At 38.5% G+C, this 21,483-nt stretch overlaps 2 protein-coding genes across 5 annotated transcripts in view; one reads left to right on the top strand and one right to left on the bottom strand.

Annotated features, from left to right (window-relative positions):
* LOC124607478 (trifunctional purine biosynthetic protein adenosine-3) overlaps positions 1–21,483 on the top strand; it is an 81,248-nt gene that overhangs the window by 37,131 nt on the left and 22,634 nt on the right. For all 4 annotated transcript variants that reach the window (XM_047139834.1, XM_047139836.1, XM_047139835.1 and 1 more), the window contains exons 10-13: positions 3,558–3,780; positions 10,158–10,356; positions 11,254–11,505; positions 17,838–18,041. In XM_047139834.1, coding sequence (XP_046995790.1) covers positions 3,558–3,780; positions 10,158–10,356; positions 11,254–11,505; positions 17,838–18,041 — 878 coding nt within the window. The remainder of the gene's footprint in view (positions 1–3,557; positions 3,781–10,157; positions 10,357–11,253; positions 11,506–17,837; positions 18,042–21,483) is intronic.
* LOC124607480 (dnaJ homolog subfamily C member 28) overlaps positions 10,092–21,483 on the bottom strand; it is a 128,689-nt gene continuing 117,297 nt past the window's right edge. Inside the window, exon 6 of the mRNA XM_047139839.1 lies at positions 10,092–10,383. Within this exon, the coding sequence (XP_046995795.1) occupies positions 10,351–10,383 (33 nt within the window). The 3' untranslated portion in view covers positions 10,092–10,350. The remainder of the gene's footprint in view (positions 10,384–21,483) is intronic.

The following is a 21,483-nucleotide window of genomic DNA, read 5'->3' as shown; positions in this document are numbered from 1 at the left end:
AAGCTAGTAACTGAATTAGTTGTGTGTTTGTTAAAAACAAGAACCAAACTCGTGTGCATATGATGACAAACAAATGGTAGACTGTGTATCCAACGAAGATACAACAAATAAAGTACTTGGGAAATCAGTTTTGAAGTACAAATGGAAGACAGTGAAGTATAATAAAAATAAAAACATGGCTGATAATGAAGAGAGAAAACTGTGTGGTGAAATCATATTACCCAAGAAATATTTGATAATGGGCAAGTCTCTGTTAACAAATGTAATAGTTCTAGACAGCAAAATCGATGTTCTTCCGGGGTTAGAACTAATCAACTCGGTAAACATATTAAAAACATTTTGACATCAAAAAAGGATGTGGCAGCAAATGCAGGGGAATCCATATGAGATCGCAAAGGGGTAATCATCCGTGTTAGGACAAATTCTGTATGAAACAGCAGCGAGGAAGAAGTTATCAATGCAGCTAGAAACTTGATTCATTTAGTAAAAACTGTTTAGTCATCATTTACATTAATTATTAGGGCCTTCATAAGTAGGAGCTCGCTACTTGAAAAGTACATTTGCGAAATAAACAGTGGTGTGAGAAATTAACGCAACAGGCTTGGAGCAATTTTCATCAATCAGAATGAATTTTTAAATCACAAATGATTTGGGGAGGGATGGTTTTCATTTGAATAGACTAGACTCTGCAACTTTAAGTGAAAACAGATGTCTGCAAAATCACAAACAATGGACACTAAAATAGCATAATGGGTGTGGTAAACAATATAGTAAATGAAAAAATGTTAACATTTCTGCAGCATCGAAACCTAATATATCACAGAAAAGCTAAAAAGACAAAAAATCAAAACAGATCTCAAAGTGCTACATCAAAACATGCAGTACCTAAGCAACAAATGTATAAAATTACAGCAAGCACTGAGTGAGGAGAATGTTGGTGTGATCTACTTCATTGTATATTGTGTGCAATCCATTCTGTTTGTGGCTAGAATGATCTCACCGGTGTATCCTATCCTGTAGGCCCACTGCCTCTCTGTCCCAGGAACCAGCCGCCCTTGCCCAACCCTATTTTTCACTCCCCATGTCTTTTCTCCCATGTCTCCCCTACTGCACTCCTCCCTACACAACTTCTCATCCCAGTTGAGCTGCAGTTCCAGTAGCTGGGGTCCTGTGATCTTGTAGCCGTGCGTGCATGTGTGTGTGTGTGTGTGTGTGTGTGTGTGTGTGTGTGTGTGTGTGTGTGTGTGGTGGGGGGGAGGGGGGGGGGTGCTCGTGCTCTATAGCTGTGAAGGAGGGACGACTCATCCAAAAGTTAGCAATGTTCCCACACTTGTTTAAGCATCTGTCAGTGACTTGACCTTTGAGGGGCAGACATAAAAGAGATCAGGGGTACGACCATGGGAACCAGGATGGCTCCTTCCTATGCCAAACTTTTCATGCGTCACTTGGAGGGGGCTTTCCTGGAATCCATAAGTCTTCGGCCCCTGGTTTGGTTTAGATATGTTGATGACATCCTTACCATATGGACTCGTGGTGAGACTGAGCTGTTAAAATTCCTGCAATCTCTAAATACCTTTTCTCAATTGAATTTCACATAGTCCTATTCCAAATCCCATGCCATCTTCCTCAATGTTGATATTCTCATCGAAAGCCAGCTACACACTTCAGTCCACATTAAACCTGCTATCAAACAACAGTACTTACATTCTGACAGTTGCCATCTGTCCCACATCAGACGTTCCCTCCCATACAGCTTTGACATTCAAGGCAAACATATTTGTTTGGATGCAGACCTCTTGCAGAAATACACCACCATTCTCACCTCAGTCTTCACTGTACATAATTACTCCACCAGTCTAGTTCAAAAGTATATTTCCCAGTCCATCACATCCAATCCTGGTACTGCTGATCCCTCCAAAAAACAACTTCTGAGCGCACCACTGGTCACTCAATCTTATCCTGGTCTGTAATGTGTTAATCAGTTACTCTGACAAGGCCATGACTTCCTAAAATCATGACCGAGCGAGGTGGCGCAGTGGTTAGCACACTGGACTCGCATTCGGGAGGACGACGGTTGAATCCCGCGTCCGGCAATCCTGATTTAGGTTTTCCATGATTTACCTGAATCGCTCCAGGCGGATGGTTCTTTTGAAAGGGCACGGCTAACTTCCCCAATCCAATGAGACAGATGACCTCGCTGTTTGGTCTCCTCCCCCAAGCAGCCCAACCCTAAAATCATGCCCTGAAATGAGATCCAGTCTGTCTGAGATTTTGCTCACCACACCTATAACAGCTTTTTGTCGCCCTCCAGTCTCCGTAATATTCTCGTCAGATCCTATGCTCATTTTGCACCCATCTCCCTACCCTATGGCTCCTACCCTTGTGACTGTCCCCACTGCAAGATTTGTCCTATGCAGCCTCCCACCACCACCTATACCAGCCCTTTAACTGGCAATACATATACTATCAAACGTAGGGCCTCATGTGAAACGACACATCATATACCAACAGTTATGTAAACACTATTTGGCCTTCTACATTGGCATGCCTACAACCAAATTATGAGTTAGGATGAATGAACATAGGCAGAGGGTGTGTACTGGCAACATGCAATATCCTGTTACAGAGCTCTACAATGTGACAATTGTGTCCTCAGTGCTGTTTCACCACACGCACCATCTGGATTCTTCACCCAGATATCAGTTTCTCAGAACTCCGCAAGTGGGAGCTAGTGTTACTACATGTCCTTGGTTTTTGCCATTTATCTGACCTTAATTTATGTTCGTTTCTTTTGCCTCAGCATTTCTTCACAGTAACTACTTCTTTCTTCACAGGAATTACTCCTTTCTTCACTCCATTTTGGTTTTCTATATCTATCATTTTTTTATCTGTATTTTTGCCCCCCCCCCCCTCCCCACCCTTCCTCTGTTATGTATAATGCCCAGTAATCTCTGTCTTGCATATTCCCCTGTCTTCCATCTTTAAACTCTCAGGTTTTCAAATATAGTTTGGTGCAGTCCCCAACAACCAGTCTTTCCTTCTCATCCCATCCGGTAAGTCTCCCCTGACCCACAGTTCTGGGTGCCTTTCCTAAAGTCTACCCCTTTTTCTAGACCTCTCCAGTCCTTTTCCTTGACTCCTCTTCCTTCCCCTTCAACCCTTCTGTCGGTAGAAGGAGTCGCTGACTTCAAAAGCATGCTTAATTATAACCTTATTTTATGTGCGTGTTGTGCTGTTGCTTGGTGAGAAGAGTTCTTATCCATTCAATTACATATTATTGTCAAATTTTGATTGTTGTCAATGACTTAGTGTCTGAGCTGTTTAGTGAAATTTATGCCTTTCATCACTAAACATGTGACTGTTTCACAGTCACAAGTATTGTCAAGAACACACACACACACACACACACACACACACACACACACACACACACACACAGAGAGAGAGAGAGAGAGAGAGAGAGAGAGAGAGAGAGAGAGAGAGAGAGAGATTGGTGGTTGTCTTAATGTTTACTTCGGCCAACAGATCAACTAAATTGGTATTTGTTTTCTGTACAGATCATTGTTGCAGAAAGGTCTCCTCACATATAAAGAAAGTGGTGTTGATATCAATGCAGGGGACTCACTTGTAAATCAAATAAAATCATATGTAAAAAAAACCAACAGGACTGGTGTCTTAGGCTCCATTGGAGGATTTGGAGGTGTTTTTGATGTTCCTGCTACTGGTTATAGTGATCCTCTTCTTGTGTCTGGTACTGATGGAGTTGGCACAAAATTAAAGGTAATTTCATCAACAATGTATCTTTCTTCTTACATATTCATTGTTTGTACAGTATGGTGTAGCAGTAATTTTGAGGATTCAACATATGCTACTTTGTATTTAGAAACTAACTCACCACACAGAGGAGGTGTTAAGCAGCAGACAGAAACATTTAAAAGTAGACTGTGCCTCTCTGCTGCTCACTGCCATCTCAGTGTGGTAAACAGCAACCCAGCTTAATTCATATTGATGTTTTCCATTATCTGATTGTATAACACCATATAGTTGTTTTTGTCATCATTCTTATAAGGTAGCTTTGGCGCAGTTATCTACTGTCTTAGATATTTGAAAACTGTGGTCTTTTGTCTGACAGTTCCAGCATTTTCAAGAAAAATCTCAGTTAATTGTATGTGGCATGGTTTGTTGCTAAGTACGTAAGTTGATTGTATGATAAGAAAATTATTTCTGCTCTTCATGTTTGTTTAATTTCCATTACAGATTTAGTAGCTTTGCTAATTTTCTAACTGTAAATAAAATACAAGTTGTTGTGGACTTTCATTGCTTCCATTTACTTCTTTTCACAGAAAATACAGTGGTGAATGTGGGGTGAGTTCTGTTTTTTAACTCCCTGCATGTAGTGAAATTACCAGTTAGAGATTTGTCATCTTGATGTAATTGACAACGTTATGCTGAGTTTTAATAATGTGGCTGTCTCTTAGTTGAAAATATCATCACTCTTTCTATCTCACTCACTTTAATAAATTTTTTTCAATATTTGAGTTAAGATGACTGACTAAAACGAAGCACTCTGAAGTGAAAATTTTCTTGTGTAGCAAAGTAGTTTGCACTTTTTGTTTTCCTAATGAACGCTAATTGACATCATTACATATTTTGGTATGCAGAACAGTAGTAGTTGTGTTATAATTTTAAATGCTGTTTGTAAAGTGTGAAACATAACACTTAACATTTTAATGTGACTGGTTTCTTGCCCAGTATAATAAATACATGCTCCTGGAATTGGCTCCTATCTTCATGTGTTAACATGTATGCATACAAAAACTACAGCTACCAGGTGTACAAGTATGAAATGCAGATTTCAGACAACAGATGTTGCACCAGTGCAGTTTGCGCTATAAAGATTTGACATTGCACCATTTTGTTGTGTCATTAACGAGTTACAGATGCCCACAAGTGATAAATTGGAAAAGTGTGTGAATAGAGTTGTGTTGTTGTGTTCAATATGTCAAAATTTATACCGAACAAAGAGCATTCACAGGGAGCATTAATTATCTGTTTTCATTCGAATAAAACTGCTGCTGAATCATAAAAGTTACTTCGAGAAGTTTATGGTGAACGTACTCTGTTGCAAGATATGTGTGAATGATGGTTTCAGCATTTCAAAAATGGTGACTTCCATGTTGCAAACAACAAACATGGAAAACCATCAAAAAAATACAAAGATGTGGAATTGGAAGCATTGTTGAATGAAGATGATTTGCAAACACAAAAACAACTCACCAAGCAGTTGGGCACTAGACAACAAGTTGTTTCCAATTGGCTACAAGAGATGGAAAAAGTTCATAAGACCGGTAGGTGGGTACCACATGAGTTGAATGACAGGCAAATGAAAAAGTGCAAAAACTCATGTGAGATTTTGCTTGCCATGTACAAAAGGAAGTCATTTTTATTTTGAGAATCCCAAGTGCAAAAAATTATGATTAGACCCACCCACACCATCCACATTGACTGTAAGACTGAATCGCTTTGGCAGAAAGACAATGCTCTGTGTTTGGTGGGACCAGGGGGGCATGGTCTATTATGAGCTGTTAAAACCTGGGGAAATGGTTAATACTAATTGTTACCAACAAGAATTGACTGATTTGAACTATTTGCTGCTTGAAGAAAGGCCACAATACCAAAAGAGGCAACACAAAGTCATTTTTCTTCATGACATTGCTCCTTCACATACAGCAAAACAGGTTCGCAACGTGTTGGAAGACTCAGCTGGGTAGTTCTACCCCATGCAGCTTACTCACCAGTCTTGGTTCCTTATGATTACCACTTGATTGCACCGATGGGTTGTGCACTTGCCTGAGCAGCACTTCGGTTCACACAGAGATGCGAGAAAATGGCTCGCTGAATGGTTTGCAGCAAAGGGGGAAAATTTTTACTGGCGTGGAATTCACAAAATGCCCAAAAGATGGGGAAAATGTGTAATAAATGATGGAGCATACTTTGAATGAAGCACTATTTATCATTCTTCTGAATTTAACTTTTTTTGTGCTGTTTTTTTCTGCTTACTGTATTGTCTCCCTACTCACTTTTCCACTTAAAATGTTTCTGTTGCTCAGTCTATTGAAATTTTTCCATTGACGCATTATGAAGGCTACACTATAGGTTGTTATATAGCACACAACAGTACAAATTTTAAATTATCAACACTGCTGGCCAAAGGACATGTTATGGTATTATTGGAGTTCCTGAAAAATTAGAAGGGAATAGTAAACTTAAGCACAAGGAAAAGGGTGTCTTACTGCCCAGAGATTAGCTGTTGCAATAACAGCTTTATTTTAGGCAGTTTTGTATCCTATCTACAGCTGAGTCTAAGACTTCTCCTTGTTTCACATAATCTTCATGAGAAAAAATATCAAATGGAGACATCAGAGACATTAAGTTAGAAAAAAATATAAGAAAATTATATTAGTTTCCAATTTAGGAAAATGTAGAACCATTGGTAAATCGAACTGAAATATAGTGGCTGACAGAGATAGAAATCTTGTATTATGCATTTAATGTAAATAAGACTATAAATGAGACTATATTACAAACATTTTGCGTCTTTGAGCTATTGGTAAATGATTTATACGTATATCTACTGTCCATTGCTTCTTTTGTGTGTAAATTAGTTGGCTTTCCTCCATACTATTGCATGTATTCCACTGTTTGACTCCATTTAATAGAAATCAGAGTTTGTTTGTTTTCTTTTTCGTGTAATAGATAATTTACATGTGTACCAAAACAAGTTTGATCAAATGATAAAAAAGACATATAGAGCAGGGAAACGTTACCATGAACTTCTTTGTGAATCGTCTACTCCTTGGGAAAAGGAGAAGAAATATTGTACATACAAATTATAATTTTATGCAATTTATATATGTAACATCTGCATATGTTTAGTTCTGTTTTCAGGTACATATGTAACAGGGTGTATCATGACTAATAGCATAAATGCATATATCTGAAAGTAAATGGCACTAGAGACAAAACCGAGCGTGGTGGCGCAGTGGTTAGACACTGGACTCGCATTCGGGAGGACGACGGTTCAATCCCGCGTCCGGCCATCCTGATTTAGGTTTTCCGTGATTTCCCTAAATCACTCCAGGCAAATGCCGGGATGGTTCCTCTGAAAGGGCACGGCCGACTTCCTTCCCTAATCCGATGAGACCGATGACCACGCTGTCTGGTCTCCTTCCCCAAACCAACCAACCAACTAGAGACAAAAAAGTCTCGGTAAACATAGCTTAGCTAATGAACTGTGTGCAAAATAATTGTGACTTTTTGGTTACCAGCCACCACTGACTTGATTCTGTGTTATGAAAAGGTAACTATTCTGTACAACATTTAAAAAAAGGTATTATAGATGCCTTGATGGGAGTGCAGGTATTTTGAATTAACACAACAGTGCACAACTGTACTCATAGTTAAAGGAGGTGTTCAAAGTGTTGTCCTTGTACCCGGTGCAGGCCTGTACCCATCACTGCAATGAGTTTCAAATCCTTTTAAACATGCATGGAGCATTTCAAAAGTCTTATAAGCAGTGACAAGACTCTGTTTCATTTCATCAAATGTGTTAACGGGAATGGCGTACACTACACATTTAAATTGGCCTCAAACACAGAAATCCCTATGATTCAGATCAGATGATGTTTGAGGCCAGGTACAGGTCCTCTTGGCCCAATTTATCTTTTGTCCATATCAGCTTATTAGATGTCATCTCACCATAGAAGCAAAATTTTCCACTGCTCCATCTTGTATGTGGCATGTCCTCTGGCATTGCTCTAAAGTAACTTCCTTGAGCAACCCTGCAAGATAATGCCGCAGAAACTGAAAATAATTCTGTCCATTGAGTGTGTTTGGTAACATACGTGGCCCAATAAGATGATCATCTTGTACTCCTAGCCATCGACTCAGTGAGAAATGTCACTGATGTGGACACTCGTGCACAGCATGTGAATTGGAGCCTGGATGATCACAAATGTGATAATTAAACACACCATCACAGGTGAACCCTGCTTCATCTGTAAATAAAATGTTTGTCAAACATGAGGTTGCTTACAGCTTGTTGTTGCATCCACTGACAGAGTTTAATCTAGGACCATAGTCCACCTCAGTAAGACCCTGAACTAATTGGAGGTTATATAGGTAGATTGCATTGCAATGCATTATTTTCCAACCACTACTATGGCTCATTCCAGGAAATTATGTTGCAAGTCTGCATGTCTACATTCCTGGAGAGTATTCGACTGTTTGCAGCATTACATCTTCAAGCACACACATAATTTGTGCAGACCTTCCTGCACCTAACAGCATGTGCAAAGTTTCCAGTTTCTCGAAGGTGTACTCCTCATTTCTGTAATGTTCCATGTTACCAACACAACTGATGCTCTGCAAACAGCTGACATGAGTGATACTCTGACTGTATACTGTACTGTCATATTCATTCTGCTTACAACTCCACCTCTTGAAAATGTAAACAAAGGTCACACTACAGAGCAGCATTTGGTGTGTACACAGAATGACGTTTACACAGAATGGTAAACACAAAGTCGCAATTATTTCACAAATGGATCATTTGCAGACCTATGTTTGTGTCTAGTATCATGTACTTTCAACAGTATGCATTTTTCCCATTAATTATGATACACCCTGTATAATTACTTTATCATATTCAAGTGTGAAAATTGTATACACACTTTGTTACGTACCTGTAATACTACTTCTAACAGTTTGGATGAAAATCAACACAAAAATTTAGTTTAATAGTAATTTGTAATATCCGCACCATAATATTGTGTTTCTTGCAAATGATAAAAGGTTTTAAGCAGGAAACAGTACATAACTAATTATTTAGGATGTTAATTTTGATTAATTTGTTATATTTGTACATCATTCTTATTCACTGTAGAAGTTGTGGTGATTTTTTTGGGTTATTTCGTATTCTTACTGGAACACAGAGATTTTAGCTTAACAAATAATCTTTTTACAATCAAATTTTATTAAATTATTCATTTATTCATAAATAATTGATTCATTAATTGACATAATTGTACCTTCAACTATCTACAACCACAACAGATTTACCAATAGCAAAAAGCTCTCTTCTTTGCCCTAACATAGGCTCTTAAATAAATGACAGTGCATCATATTTTCAGTATTATTATAATCAATATTTATCTGATTTACAGTGAACAGAAACTTGTGCATATGGATTTACACATGACAGAAATGGTCAGCAGAAAACACAAACATTTTTACATAAAAAGTTTTCCAATGCTAAATTTAAAAAAGAATAGTTTCAACAAATAATATTGAAATATGTAAATTTTCATTAGATATAAATACACGCCAATTCCCTTCAATAGCTGTTACTCAAATGGCGTATCTTTATACCAAAGCTTTATCATCTTATAAAGAAAAGTGTTCCAAGTGACACTGTACACCAGAAATGAATTAACTGTTTACATTTTGAACAATTTTTTAAATTTTTTTCCATAGCCTTTGCCTCATATCCTCACAGGGTCAACATGTTAATTATTGGGCTTGGAAATTGTAGTTAGAAGGCTGCCAGATAGCCTTCCTGTTGCAACCCCCTTCCCCAAGACAGACCTTATGTACTCCAGCTGTCGGTGTCTAGTGTTATCCCATGTGAAAGTGTTTGAATGTTTTCTAAATGTTGGTGAAATGCGTTACTGGTGTGGGACGTGGGTACCTGCCCTATATTCACCTAACTGGATGCAGGAAACCACATGAAAATCATATCCAGGCTGATCACACTCCACCCCTCGTGGGTAATCTGCTAGGCAGATTTGATGTGGGGCCAGCATGCTTACCAAAATCTGGGAAGTGATTTGTTAACACACGTCTATGGAGGCAGGTTTTTAAAAGACCTGCACGATACTTCCATTACAGTATTTTATGTTGTATATTATATCCAACTTAATTAAATAATGATTATTGTAAGCTGAAAGTCAAGCCATGGCTGTAAATATACAGTTACTTAATAAAAAATTATTGTTTATTGTATTCTAGAGTAGATCGATCTCGGTCTGTTACTTGCATGTATTGGATGTATTACATTGCTTGATATTAACAAATGTGATTTACCACAACATGTGCAGGTTGCTCAGCAGTGTGGCATCCACTCAACAGTTGGAATTGATCTAGTTGCAATGTGTGTAAATGACATTCTTGCACAAGGAGCAGAACCACTTTTCTTTCTGGACTATTTTGCAACTGGTAATCTGAACGTTGACGTAGCTTCGCAAGTGGTTTCTGGTGTAGCTGAAGGTTGTCGCCTTGCAAATTGTGCTCTCATTGGTAATTAATAGAAAATATTTTTTCTAACTACAAAGTTTTCAAAGAGCTCAAGATTATTATGATACATAACTTTGCCATATTTATGTAATTGTTTAAATTGAATGTAACAATAAAATATGTTGTATATGTTTGCAAGCTTTAGCGGCCATTGTCATAATCTTTAGAGTTGTTTGGTTATGTCATACTCCTCTTCAGAATTCTTGAATACTGAATGTTTAGGTCCCTCTGCTGGGACCAAAAACATCAAGTATGGTAGAGTTTTGAAGAGGAATGTAAAATAGCATAACAACTTGCAAAATTTTACCATCAAAATTTATTATCGCTTTTTTATGTGAAATGCTCGTTTTGATATGAATATTCCATCTTCAGGATTGATGGTGCTTATTATAGAGAACTGATCAAGATTTTAATATGTAGGAGCTTTGGTCCTTAAGAGAATGATAGACCTGTTATTTGAAAGTTAAATTACAGAAAATGGTCAAAGTGCAAAAATATGTGAAGTTACGATATTCCTGCTGCTGTGGAACAAGAATGACAGGTATCTCATCAATTTACATATTTGTGTACTTGACCATTTGCATTAACTTTCATAATATTTTCAAGTATCTCATAAACTCACACTATGCCCATACCAATTGTTACACATTAAAATCTCAAGGATCTTCTTATAGTAACCATTCTGGACTCTGAAGACTTGTATAATTATAGCAGAGCTGCTCTTTGATTATAATCATAAAGCAGCTCACAAAATTTATATGTTTGTCCATAAATTGTGTAATTTTTTAAAAAAATCAGGACTGCCACTGTGTACTGAATTCATTGTTTCTATGGACTTTTTAATAAATAAATAAATAAATAATAGCTTTCAGTTAGCTATTCATTGGTTGTCGTCCACAGGTGGTGAAACAGCTGAAATGCCGGGGCTTTATGCTGAAGGTGATTATGACCTGGCAGGCTTTGCTGTAGGAGCAGTCGAACGTAAAAAGTTGTTGCCAGTGATGGATTCCATTATTCCTGGAGACATTGTTCTTGGATTGTCATCCAGTGGAATTCATAGCAATGGATTCAGTCTTGTGAGGAAAGTTGTTGAAAGATTTGGTGTTAAATATAGTAGCAAAGCACCATTCAGCAAGACAGGGAAGAGTTATGGTATGTGTCATGGTGAAATAGAAAGTCTTATGCCTGTTTGTGTCTTTTCTTTCAGAATCTCAAATTCTGTACTAACTTAGGATTATTTTTTTCATTTTTTAAATCTTGTCTTTTGTTTCATGTTGTGACTATGAGTCAACACTTCCACAATGTTCATTTTGATTTATCACTTCAACTTGTTGACATATCGTGAAGGATGCCTTATGGACAACTATAGAAGTAAAATAATGTTAAATATGAGTCATTAAATAGCATTCTACTTCTTTGCCATTTAGAACTAGAAATAAAAAAAAGGAAGAGATGCTACAGATATGAAACTTGATAGAGATCAAACAGTGGAAAATCCATGATGGAATGTAACTCAATAGCGAATATTTGCAGTTTGAGCGAAGAAAGGTGAAACAAAGATAAAACAGATGGCAACTGCCATGTTTTTGATGACAGTGATGTTGACTTACAGGAGCATAGAGCAGACATGATCAATAATGTGAGAATTATAATATAAAATGCTTACAGAAGATAAGGGTTTTATCAGAGGAAAATTCAGTTTATAAAATTATGAGGACAGAATTAACCTCAGGTGGCAAAATTATTAATATAACCAATAGATACACGTAAATGTTCAAGAAATAATCGTAACTTTAAGAAGTATTTGTTCCTAATTTTGGGAAAGGGATAGTTTGGGAAATGTTGGAAAGGAAATTTAATTTATTCTGGTCCCAGAATGAGAGGGACCCACCTGTAGTGAGGATGAGGGCAAACAAAGGTGAAAGGGGTAGGCTTCAGAGACAGGAGAAAGTCAAAAATAGTAAGCACTGTGTTAGCTTCAGTTCAAAGTTGATGAAAGAGTGAAAAATGAAGATGGATTAAGAGGGGAAAAAAAATGAAATGAACTGTACAGTGGACCTAGCCAGTTTGAGCTGTCTGGAGTAATTCATCAACATGTTATTGAGAGTTAAAAATTTTCTTTCATGTGTGTAACTGCAAGTAGGCTACAGACAGGTTTCCAGCATGAGTTATTGCATTTCCTATGTTACACAAATGCCTGCCTTTCAGGACAGCAGCAGTTCTTTGTGGTAAAAGCTACTGACAGTTTATGCTTTCAGTGCCCTGTTGAATGCACTAAAGTGCCCACACCACTGACTAGCCAATAGTGAGGTCTGAGGAAGGAGTCATGTGGTTGCTACTGGTTGTGTCTTGGGGAGCAGAAGAAAGTGACTCTTGGTGTCTAACTTTCTGATAGGGCAAATTACCTCCTGCTATCAGTCTCCATGTTTACTGTCTCTGTCCAGCCACCAACTAGTTCAGATTGAATCACCTTTCTCTCTTCTGCCTGTTCCTGTATTTTGTGAAAACTGAAACTGGTGGAAGCCCCTGGAGTCCAGCCTGGACAATGTACACCCTAATGCCAGAATATGGTGAAAAGTTAGTTTTAATTCACCTCCCTTCTGGCACCTCCCTCTCCCACCATTGACACAGGCCGCCTCCACACAGGTGCTGTCCATACAAAGACAAAAACCATCTGGACACGCCTTAAAGGCCCAACGTTACTGACAGGCAGTCGTGTCATTTCTCAGCCCTTTGGCATCACCGGATACAGTCCATACAGAGTAATGGAGTTAAGAAGTAGACAGAAAAGGACATGGGATTAAAGAAATAAAAGATAATTAAATAAGATATAAAACAAATAAATATTATTATGATGATGATGATGGTGATGAAAAAGAGGGGGGATTTTATGTTCAGGAGGTTGTTGCGGAGCAAAGATATGTTAGGTGTCAAGTACCCATCTCTGGAGTTCAGGAAAACTAATATCATGTGAAAGAGTCCAAATACCCTTATGATATGCCAGGCACTCAGATCCCTTTTAATGCTGTAGAGTATGTTCAGCAACAATGTGCTGGGTGCCCCCAAGCCTTACAGTTCTTCTATGCCCACTCTTGATCTCAGCCAGTTTAAAGTGGTCTTTTCTCTCTAAAACACTGTGCAGTGGACATGCATTAGTCAATAAACATTACTGTGGGTTTGCAAGTTGCTTTACATTCGATATTGTAGGATTTACCAGTGGTGGGGCTGGAGTAAGTGTTGGTGGATGAGTACATGATATAGATTTTACAACAGGAACATTTCTAAGCGTATAAACCTTGAAAACTCTGTTTTTGTTGTTGTTGTCGAAACCTTGATGTAGAGATATTGGTCTGGGAGAGAGCACTTGGCTTGAGGAAGTCATAGCCTTGTTTTAGTAATGTATTGAGTCATTCAAGCCATGTGTGGTATTATATCAAGAGGCATGAATCTCTTAAAAAGAAAAAGAAAAGCAGGAACTGTATTATCAGAGGATGAGTGAGTTTACAAATAAAATCTGTGAGGTGTTTGTGAGAGAGGAAAGTTTGGAAGTGAAAGTGTTCTACATCTATGTGATTACTCTGCAGTTCACAATTAAGTGCCTGGCAAAGAATTCATAAAATCACCTTCAAGCTATTTCTCTAGTGTGCCACTCTCAAAGAGTGCATGGGAAAAACAAACACTTAAATCTTTCTGTGTGAGCTCTGATTTCTCTTATTTTCTGATGATGATCACTCCCCTCCTGTGTAGGTGGGCACCAACAAAATATTTTCACACTCTGAGGAGAAAGTTGATGATTGAAATTTCATGAAAAGATCCTGCCATAATAAAAAACACTTTTGTTTCAATGATTACCACTCCCAATTCGTGTATTATATCCATGGCAGTACTCCCCTATTTTGCAATAGTGCAAAAAGAGGTGCCCTTCTTTGAACTTTTCTGATGTCCTCTGTCGATTCTGTCTGATGCAGATCCCACACTGCACAGCAATACTCCAGAAGAGGATGTACAAAGCGTAATCTAGGCAGTCTCTTCAGTAGAACTGTTGCATTTTCTCTGTGTTCTGGCAATAAATCATAGTTTTTTGTTCGCTTTACCCACAACAGTATGTCGTCTTTCCAATTTAAGTTATTCATAATTGTAAACCATATTTAGTAACTCAGCTTTAGTGGCACAGTCATCAGTATCATCACCATTGTTCGTGCTGTGAAGGTATTGACTGTGTCTTTCCATTGGTGTACTTTACATACAGCAAGACTCTCTTTGGATTTTCTGCCAGATTTTGAGACAGAGTTTCTTTGTGGAAAGTATTAAAGCCATCTTGCATTGAAATTTGTGATACATTTTCAGCTTCTGTAAAACTCCATCAATCTTGAGAGTGTTGAATGATTCAGTGTTGGAGCAGGTAACTCTGTTTTGGATGCTGAGCCTGAAAGGAAGTGTTTGATATTGAAAGGGTGTCAAGTGCCAAAGTATAGGTATTGTAATTTATTGGCGAGTTTTGTATGGATGGAGCAGCTGTGAGGTGGAAGTCAACATCAAAAATGGTGACTTTGGATTTGGAAAAGGATCATATTAACTTGAGTTGGGAAAAGCAGTAAAGCTGTTGCACAAAGTGGTGGAGTTCTTCACCATGCATGCAGACCACAACTGTATTGTTATTAAATCTTTTCTGACCCAGCAGCACCACCTTTTGTGTCTTGAGGAATGCCTCTTTCATGTGGTGCTCGAAAAGGTTGGCAAACCAGTTCCCATAAAGGCCTCTCCCCTTATTCATTTGTGAGTTCAAAGGTGAAGTATTTATGGGTAAGGATGAAGTGAATTAATTTCAAAATAAACAATGTTTTTGGAAGACTTTCGGGAGGACGTTGGGAGCAATAGTGTTCTAGCACTGAGAGGCCATTTGTATGCAGTACATTTGTCTAGAGTGAGGTCGCATCGATAGTGTTAAGAAGGGTTCCATGTGGAAGAGGGCTGAGAATGATACTGAGATGTTCCAGGAAGTGGTTGATTTCTTTTGTGTGAATTATGGGCTGTGTGTGATGGATTGGAAGAGCTGGTCGACCATGGCTGAGATTTGTTCAGCAGAAACTTTGAAGCCAGCTGCTGTAGGACATTGGGAGTGTTGTTTATGTATAATTTGGAAAGGGGATAGAAAGTCTGGATGAACAGAATGAGGTCATTATGAACAGTTTTGTATGTGAGGTGTCCAGGGGCCAACAATTTCTCATCCCTGCTGCTCCTCAGTATTATTGTCATTCTTTAGTTTACTCTTGATCCATTTTCTGTGCTCCTTAGACTCTTCGATTGTGTCATGATATCCTTTCACCCTGAATTGTAATCCCTCTCCTAAATCTTTATCTTATTTCCTTTTTTGCTTCTTTGATATGTAGGTTGCACAATACAAAAGAAAGTTTGAATTCCTACTTTATACCTTTTTTACTTTTAGAAATTTTCTCTCAGTATTCCATTCTCCATATAGTCTCAAGTTAAAGTAAAGTTACAATCTCCACTTTCTTTTAAACCATCTGTGCTCCTAACTTTAACTAGATTTTTATGATTGTTGCATTCATTGTTTTGTTACTTTCCCCCTTTATTGTATTGTTCTGTCAATGCCTTTTCTTTTAGTGATGTAGTTTGATCTTTACCTTTTTGTCAATGGCCATTGTTTCTTTAAAGATATTTTCAGAATATTAACACTTTACATTCTTCTGATGTTGACATGTATTTTTCTTTTTCATTCAATATCAATTTTTTTTAAATTTTATGTAAGATTGCATTTGTTACAAGGAAACAATGTCTGGCCAGTACATCCCTTCAGGAAATGTAATTCCAATTACTGACATTAAATGTATTCAGCAGGAAAAGTAACTATACCTGACTTTCTCAATCATTAGTTTCTTCCTTTGTAAGGAAAGAGGGATAGATGAGGAAAGGTTTGAAAGGAAAGTGGATCAGTCAGACCACAGGGTTAGAGGGAACCGATTTATTGTTTGTTCTTTCACATACCTACACTTCTTTCCTCCCAGAGAGAGGCACTAACAGTTCTCAAATCTAGCTACAGTTTGCTCAGCATTTGAATTTGTTTATCTGCAACACCTGGAGATAAGTACTGGTCAGCCATTGTGTTTATCTGCAATTTTAAAATTTTCTCAAATCAGTGTGTCTTTTCATGAGATTACTTTTAGTATCATTACTTCCTCATAAATGCTTCAATGTGTTTAATAATAATGTGGCAAGTTTCCATCTTGCAATGTTTTTAAACTGTATGCCTCTCTTCTTCTCATTTTGTCATGCCCGTTCATGGTTTTTTTTTCTGGTAATAATTGTTGTATGACTGCATGAATTGAATTGTCAACATCTTAAACTCAACTGCTGCCATTTCTTTGTTTTTACTCTACACATTTTTATCTTCATTTGTAACTGACAAGGGAGGGATACCAACTGTGAATTGCTGATTTGGATGAAATTTTGTACAGGCTTTAATCATTTAACAAATTTAACTTGTTTTACAGTCTTTTTGTTGTGCCTATCTGTGACTCAGCATCTCTGTTACATGGTGAGTAGCAACTATCTTTTCGTAATATTGTCATTATTCCATCTTGGATTTTCCATTGTTTCATTTTTTTTTTTTTTTAATAGACCTGTATTTCAGCTTTTGATTAAACTCTCAAAAGTTTTTGAGAAAACTGATATAGTTTTTTGTGGTATATAAATCCCAATAACTACACTTGCTTGGTGATCTAGTCTCATAGACTAGTGGTGAGTGCACAATGCTCTGAAAGGTTAAATCTATCTGTTCATCTTGCGAAAACTTTCTTCATTAAATAAAATATCTTTTTGACAAAACAATCAACATTTTAATATCGTAAATAATTTTATTCATTTTATGTGGAAGAACTGCTAAAGTTGGTCATTTTTTTACAACATTCGGTGCAGCAAAGGTTGGACGTGTGAAAAATTTCATCCAAATCCACAGTACACAATTGGTTGCTGTTGTAATCCTATAGTGTGAGTTCATGTAATCAAATTGTGTGCAATCTAAGTGCCTCAACGGCTGGTGTTGAGAGGTCGCCTCACAACCTGGACAAGCGGCACAGCAAGTGCCGTACCAAGTGAACAACATCCCAGTATAAGCCTGGCATCCTGGGCCCTCAGCCTCGCCTATGTTTACTTGCTTATTGCAGATTTACCTAAGAGACTTTTTATTGGTGTGATGTATAGTTATGATACTTTGTGCTGTTCTATACTTTGTTCAGTGTTACAATCAATCTCTTCATGTGGAGCAGAATAAAACTTGTTTGGTGTTACTTCTGATATTGTGTCTGTACAATGTTACAACAGTAGCCTTGCCCTGAAAGACTTAACTTAGGCTTGTAATATTTGATAGAACCCATTCCAATGTTTAATGATCAACTGCAGTACTATATCAAACTGGTAGCAAGGTATGACAGAAAATTTTAGTGAATGTCATTGTCTCATTGTAGGTGAAGAATTCTTAACACCAACAAAAATTTATGTGAAGGGCTTGCTGAAAGTACTACAGAGTGGAAAAGTCAAAGCTCTGGCTCACATAACAGGTGGTGGGCTGATTGAAAATATACCCCGTGTATTGCCTGATGGCACTGGAGTAAGATTGGATGCTGCTTCTTGGGAAATACCTCCTGTCTTCGGTTGGATAGCAGCAGCAGGTAGGCAGTGATTTTCAGTCTTACTTCACAATTAATCAAAACTATATTTACCTAGGAATTGTGCTGTTACATTTTTTTAAACTGATAGTTTCATAATTATGAATGAGTTGAAATTTGCTTATCAAATGATAAAGCTAATTTGTTGGTAAAATTAGTTAATAGGTTCTGTTTTTAAAACATTCATTGGCTGCTCATATTTTTATTGATATCTGGCTACTGCAATTAATTTTGGTGGGCTTAGTTTGAACTATATATTCAACATTCAGTTCTGGATAAAAAGGCCTCATCTAGTCTTCAGCTATAAGAATTCATGTTGCTCCAGTGTGTTTTCTGGTGTCATCACCCACTTTCCACTAGGTTGGTATCTCAATCTTCTTTCGTCTCTTGATATCGCAAAGTATGTCATTGGTATACTTGCCATTCATTTATGTGGATTCATGTCCAAACCATACTTAATCGTCCATGTCCTGCAATCCTATACCATCATTTAGTTTGTTTACTACATATTTCTTTTCTTGCAAGTTCTTTGGAAAACTACCTCATTTCCTACCTTATCAGTCCACTTAATTTTCAACATACTTCTGTAATACCACATCTCAAATGGTTTGACCTATCCTTTTCTGGTTTTCCTACAATCAATAATTCACTTACACACAATTCTGTGTTCCAGACTACAGTCTCAAATACATCTTCACGAAGTTGAAACTGTTCTAACCCAAGAACACTGTAATTTACTGCTCGTACAGTACACACATGTGGAAGACAACGTACAACACAATTAGATATACATAAGTGGCGGGTGGAGGCTTGCACTCTGGCCTATATATTCATTAGATCCAGCAGGGGGCACAACTAGCAGGCTGAATGCGCAACTGCTGTCGTATTAGCAGGCCGAGTGGCCACTAGGAGTGAAGCACAAAGTTCACATGCGAACAGTGAAGTGGTGGACAGACAGAATTGGAAGTTACAGCACTCCCTTTCCTTTCTGAAGAAGTGACCACTGTGCTCACATGCATCTCTTGTGTGGTCAACGTAGTTTGTTGAGCCACTCAATGCATTGCCATCGCCGCGTAGGGTCGGGTGCGGTGCCTGCTCCCCAACCTCTCCCTCCCCTCCCTTTGTGAGAGGCTGTATGGAACAACAGGCGACACTGGTGCAGCATCCCCTTCCACATCTGAGTCAAACCCCAGGGAAGGAGATTGTGGCAAAGGCAGCGGAATATTCGGTGCCGGCTGCGATGGAGGTGGCTGTGGTCCCCAGCAGCTGAAGGGGGCACCCACAGCAGAGGAGACAGTTGCAGAAATGGCGGGAGCAGCAGCAGAGAAAGTGAGGGTACCGGCTGTGATTCAGGAGATGGCTGGGCAGACGGGGATGCAGCGAAGGCAGAAGTGCACCCAATGCACAGCTGCCCACGCAAGGTTGTAGCAGGTTGATATTCCTGACACCCATCCCTCAGCCGTGCCGACAATGCAGATGCATCATACACGAATACTCTCAATTACTGGTGACACCTGTTTCGGTCGGCGGCCAAACCCGTGAGCACAAACAGCTGTGATAGGCTGGAAACGTGGTGCCGGTGCCGGCACCGGCAGACAGCTTGGTGTCAGCCAAAGAAGATGTAGCAGAGACTGGGGCTGATGGCCATGCGAAAACTCTTTCAGACACTTATCCCCAACATGTGTGAACTCGTAAGTAGTGAGGAACCAGTCAAGAGCTACTTCTGGTGACACATCCAAAACATACTTTATAATCTGAGTCTTAAATGTTTGTACTAGTCATTCAGCTTCCCCATTCAATTGAGGTGGAAAGGAGAAGCTGTGACGTGGCAGATATAGCATCTTTTCTTTCTTTCTTTTTTTTTGCAACAACTGAGTAGAAATTTAAGAAAGATCCCACAAAATCTATATGAATTCATTCTCAAGGCTATGGATCTGGCTACGGTGACAAAGAAGCACAGGAAGCTGCATTATCGGTGGCACACTGTGGGCTGACTGCCTGGTCCAAAAACATGTCTGCATCCTAATGTTGCACCGTAGGTTGAAATATATCTCATAATCATATCATGAAAGGAAAAGAGCCCACCACTGTAAGTGATGTGCGGCTTTATCTGGTAAAGACTGAGGGCAAAACTTAGACCCTTAAAGAAAAATATGAAATGTTTTTAGAACATACACAATTGCCAAAGCCTCTTTCTCCATCTCAAAATAGCACTGTTGTACTATATTTAAGGATTTAGAGCCATATGCAATAGGGTGTTCAGAGCTGTCCACGTACTTATGAGCAAGGAAAGTGCCAATGGCAAACTGAGACCTGTCTATCACTAACACAAGGTGCTGGCCCAGCTGAAAAGTGACCTACAGCTTAAATTTCAAAAACTTTAGTGCCCAGACACAAGCCAGAGATCCGTGGAAAGGAAAATCTTTATATAATATTGCATGGAGTGGTTGTGCCACAGGAGCAGCATCAGGCATGAATTTGTGTTAGTATGCAATTTTGTCTAAAATGCCTGTAATTCCTTGATGGACATGGGCTGTTGCAGTGCGGCAATAGCACCGTTGTGCTGGTGCAATGGTTTGATTTCAGCATGCGACACTTCGAAACTTAAGTAAGTAATGGATGGTTGAAAAACTGTGACTTGATTGAATTACACTTTGACCCTGCAGACTGTAAAATAGAAAATAGAGCATGAAGGTTCTGTAAGGCACCAGGCATTACTATGTCATGTAAATAGTTGATGCAGCCTGGAACTGATGGAATAAGTTGATCTGAAAAGTAATGAAAAATAGCTGGTGGCGTTTGCCACACCAAAAGGCAAAGATTGGTATTGATAAAGCCCAAAGAGGGCATTGATTACTAGAAGGCATTTAGATTCCTTGTCGAACAGTAGCTGTAAATATGCCTCTGCCAAGTCAGCCCCTGAAAAATAATGGCCCCCAATAATTTTGCTAGCAACTCATCAGGGCATGACAAAATATAGGTATCAGTACTTGACTGTGTGTTAATAGTTTTTTAAAATCACCGGAGAGGCATAATTTAATGATAGGTTTTTTTATTATTACCAATTGTGCTGACATTTCACTGTAAAAAGAGGATGAATAACATCAAGGGATTAAAGACAATCTAATTCTGCTTTTACTTGATCCGGTAAAGTTACTGGTACCGAGTGGGCCCAGGAAAAATGTAGTTGGTCATGCTGTTTCATGATAATATTAGCCTGAAATTGTGTTGCACAACCCTGTCGTGGAGAAAATAGAGAGGAAAATTTGCCACAGAGAGCATCCAACTGTTGATATGGAACTTGATCAGAAACCTAAAGCACTTCATCATCGATGGAGAATTGAAACAGTTTAAAAGTGTCCAAACGAAACAGATTTCCAGTGTCAGCATTGTTCACAACTAGTGATGCTAATGAATGAACCACAGCCTTGTGAGTCGCATGTGC

Source organism: Schistocerca americana, chromosome 3 (assembly GCF_021461395.2).
Source record: "Schistocerca americana isolate TAMUIC-IGC-003095 chromosome 3, iqSchAmer2.1, whole genome shotgun sequence".
Classification (NCBI taxonomy): Eukaryota; Metazoa; Arthropoda; class Insecta; order Orthoptera; family Acrididae; genus Schistocerca; species Schistocerca americana.
The sequence above is the reverse complement of the archived record's forward strand: the minus strand, read 5'-3'. Positions and strand labels throughout refer to the sequence as shown.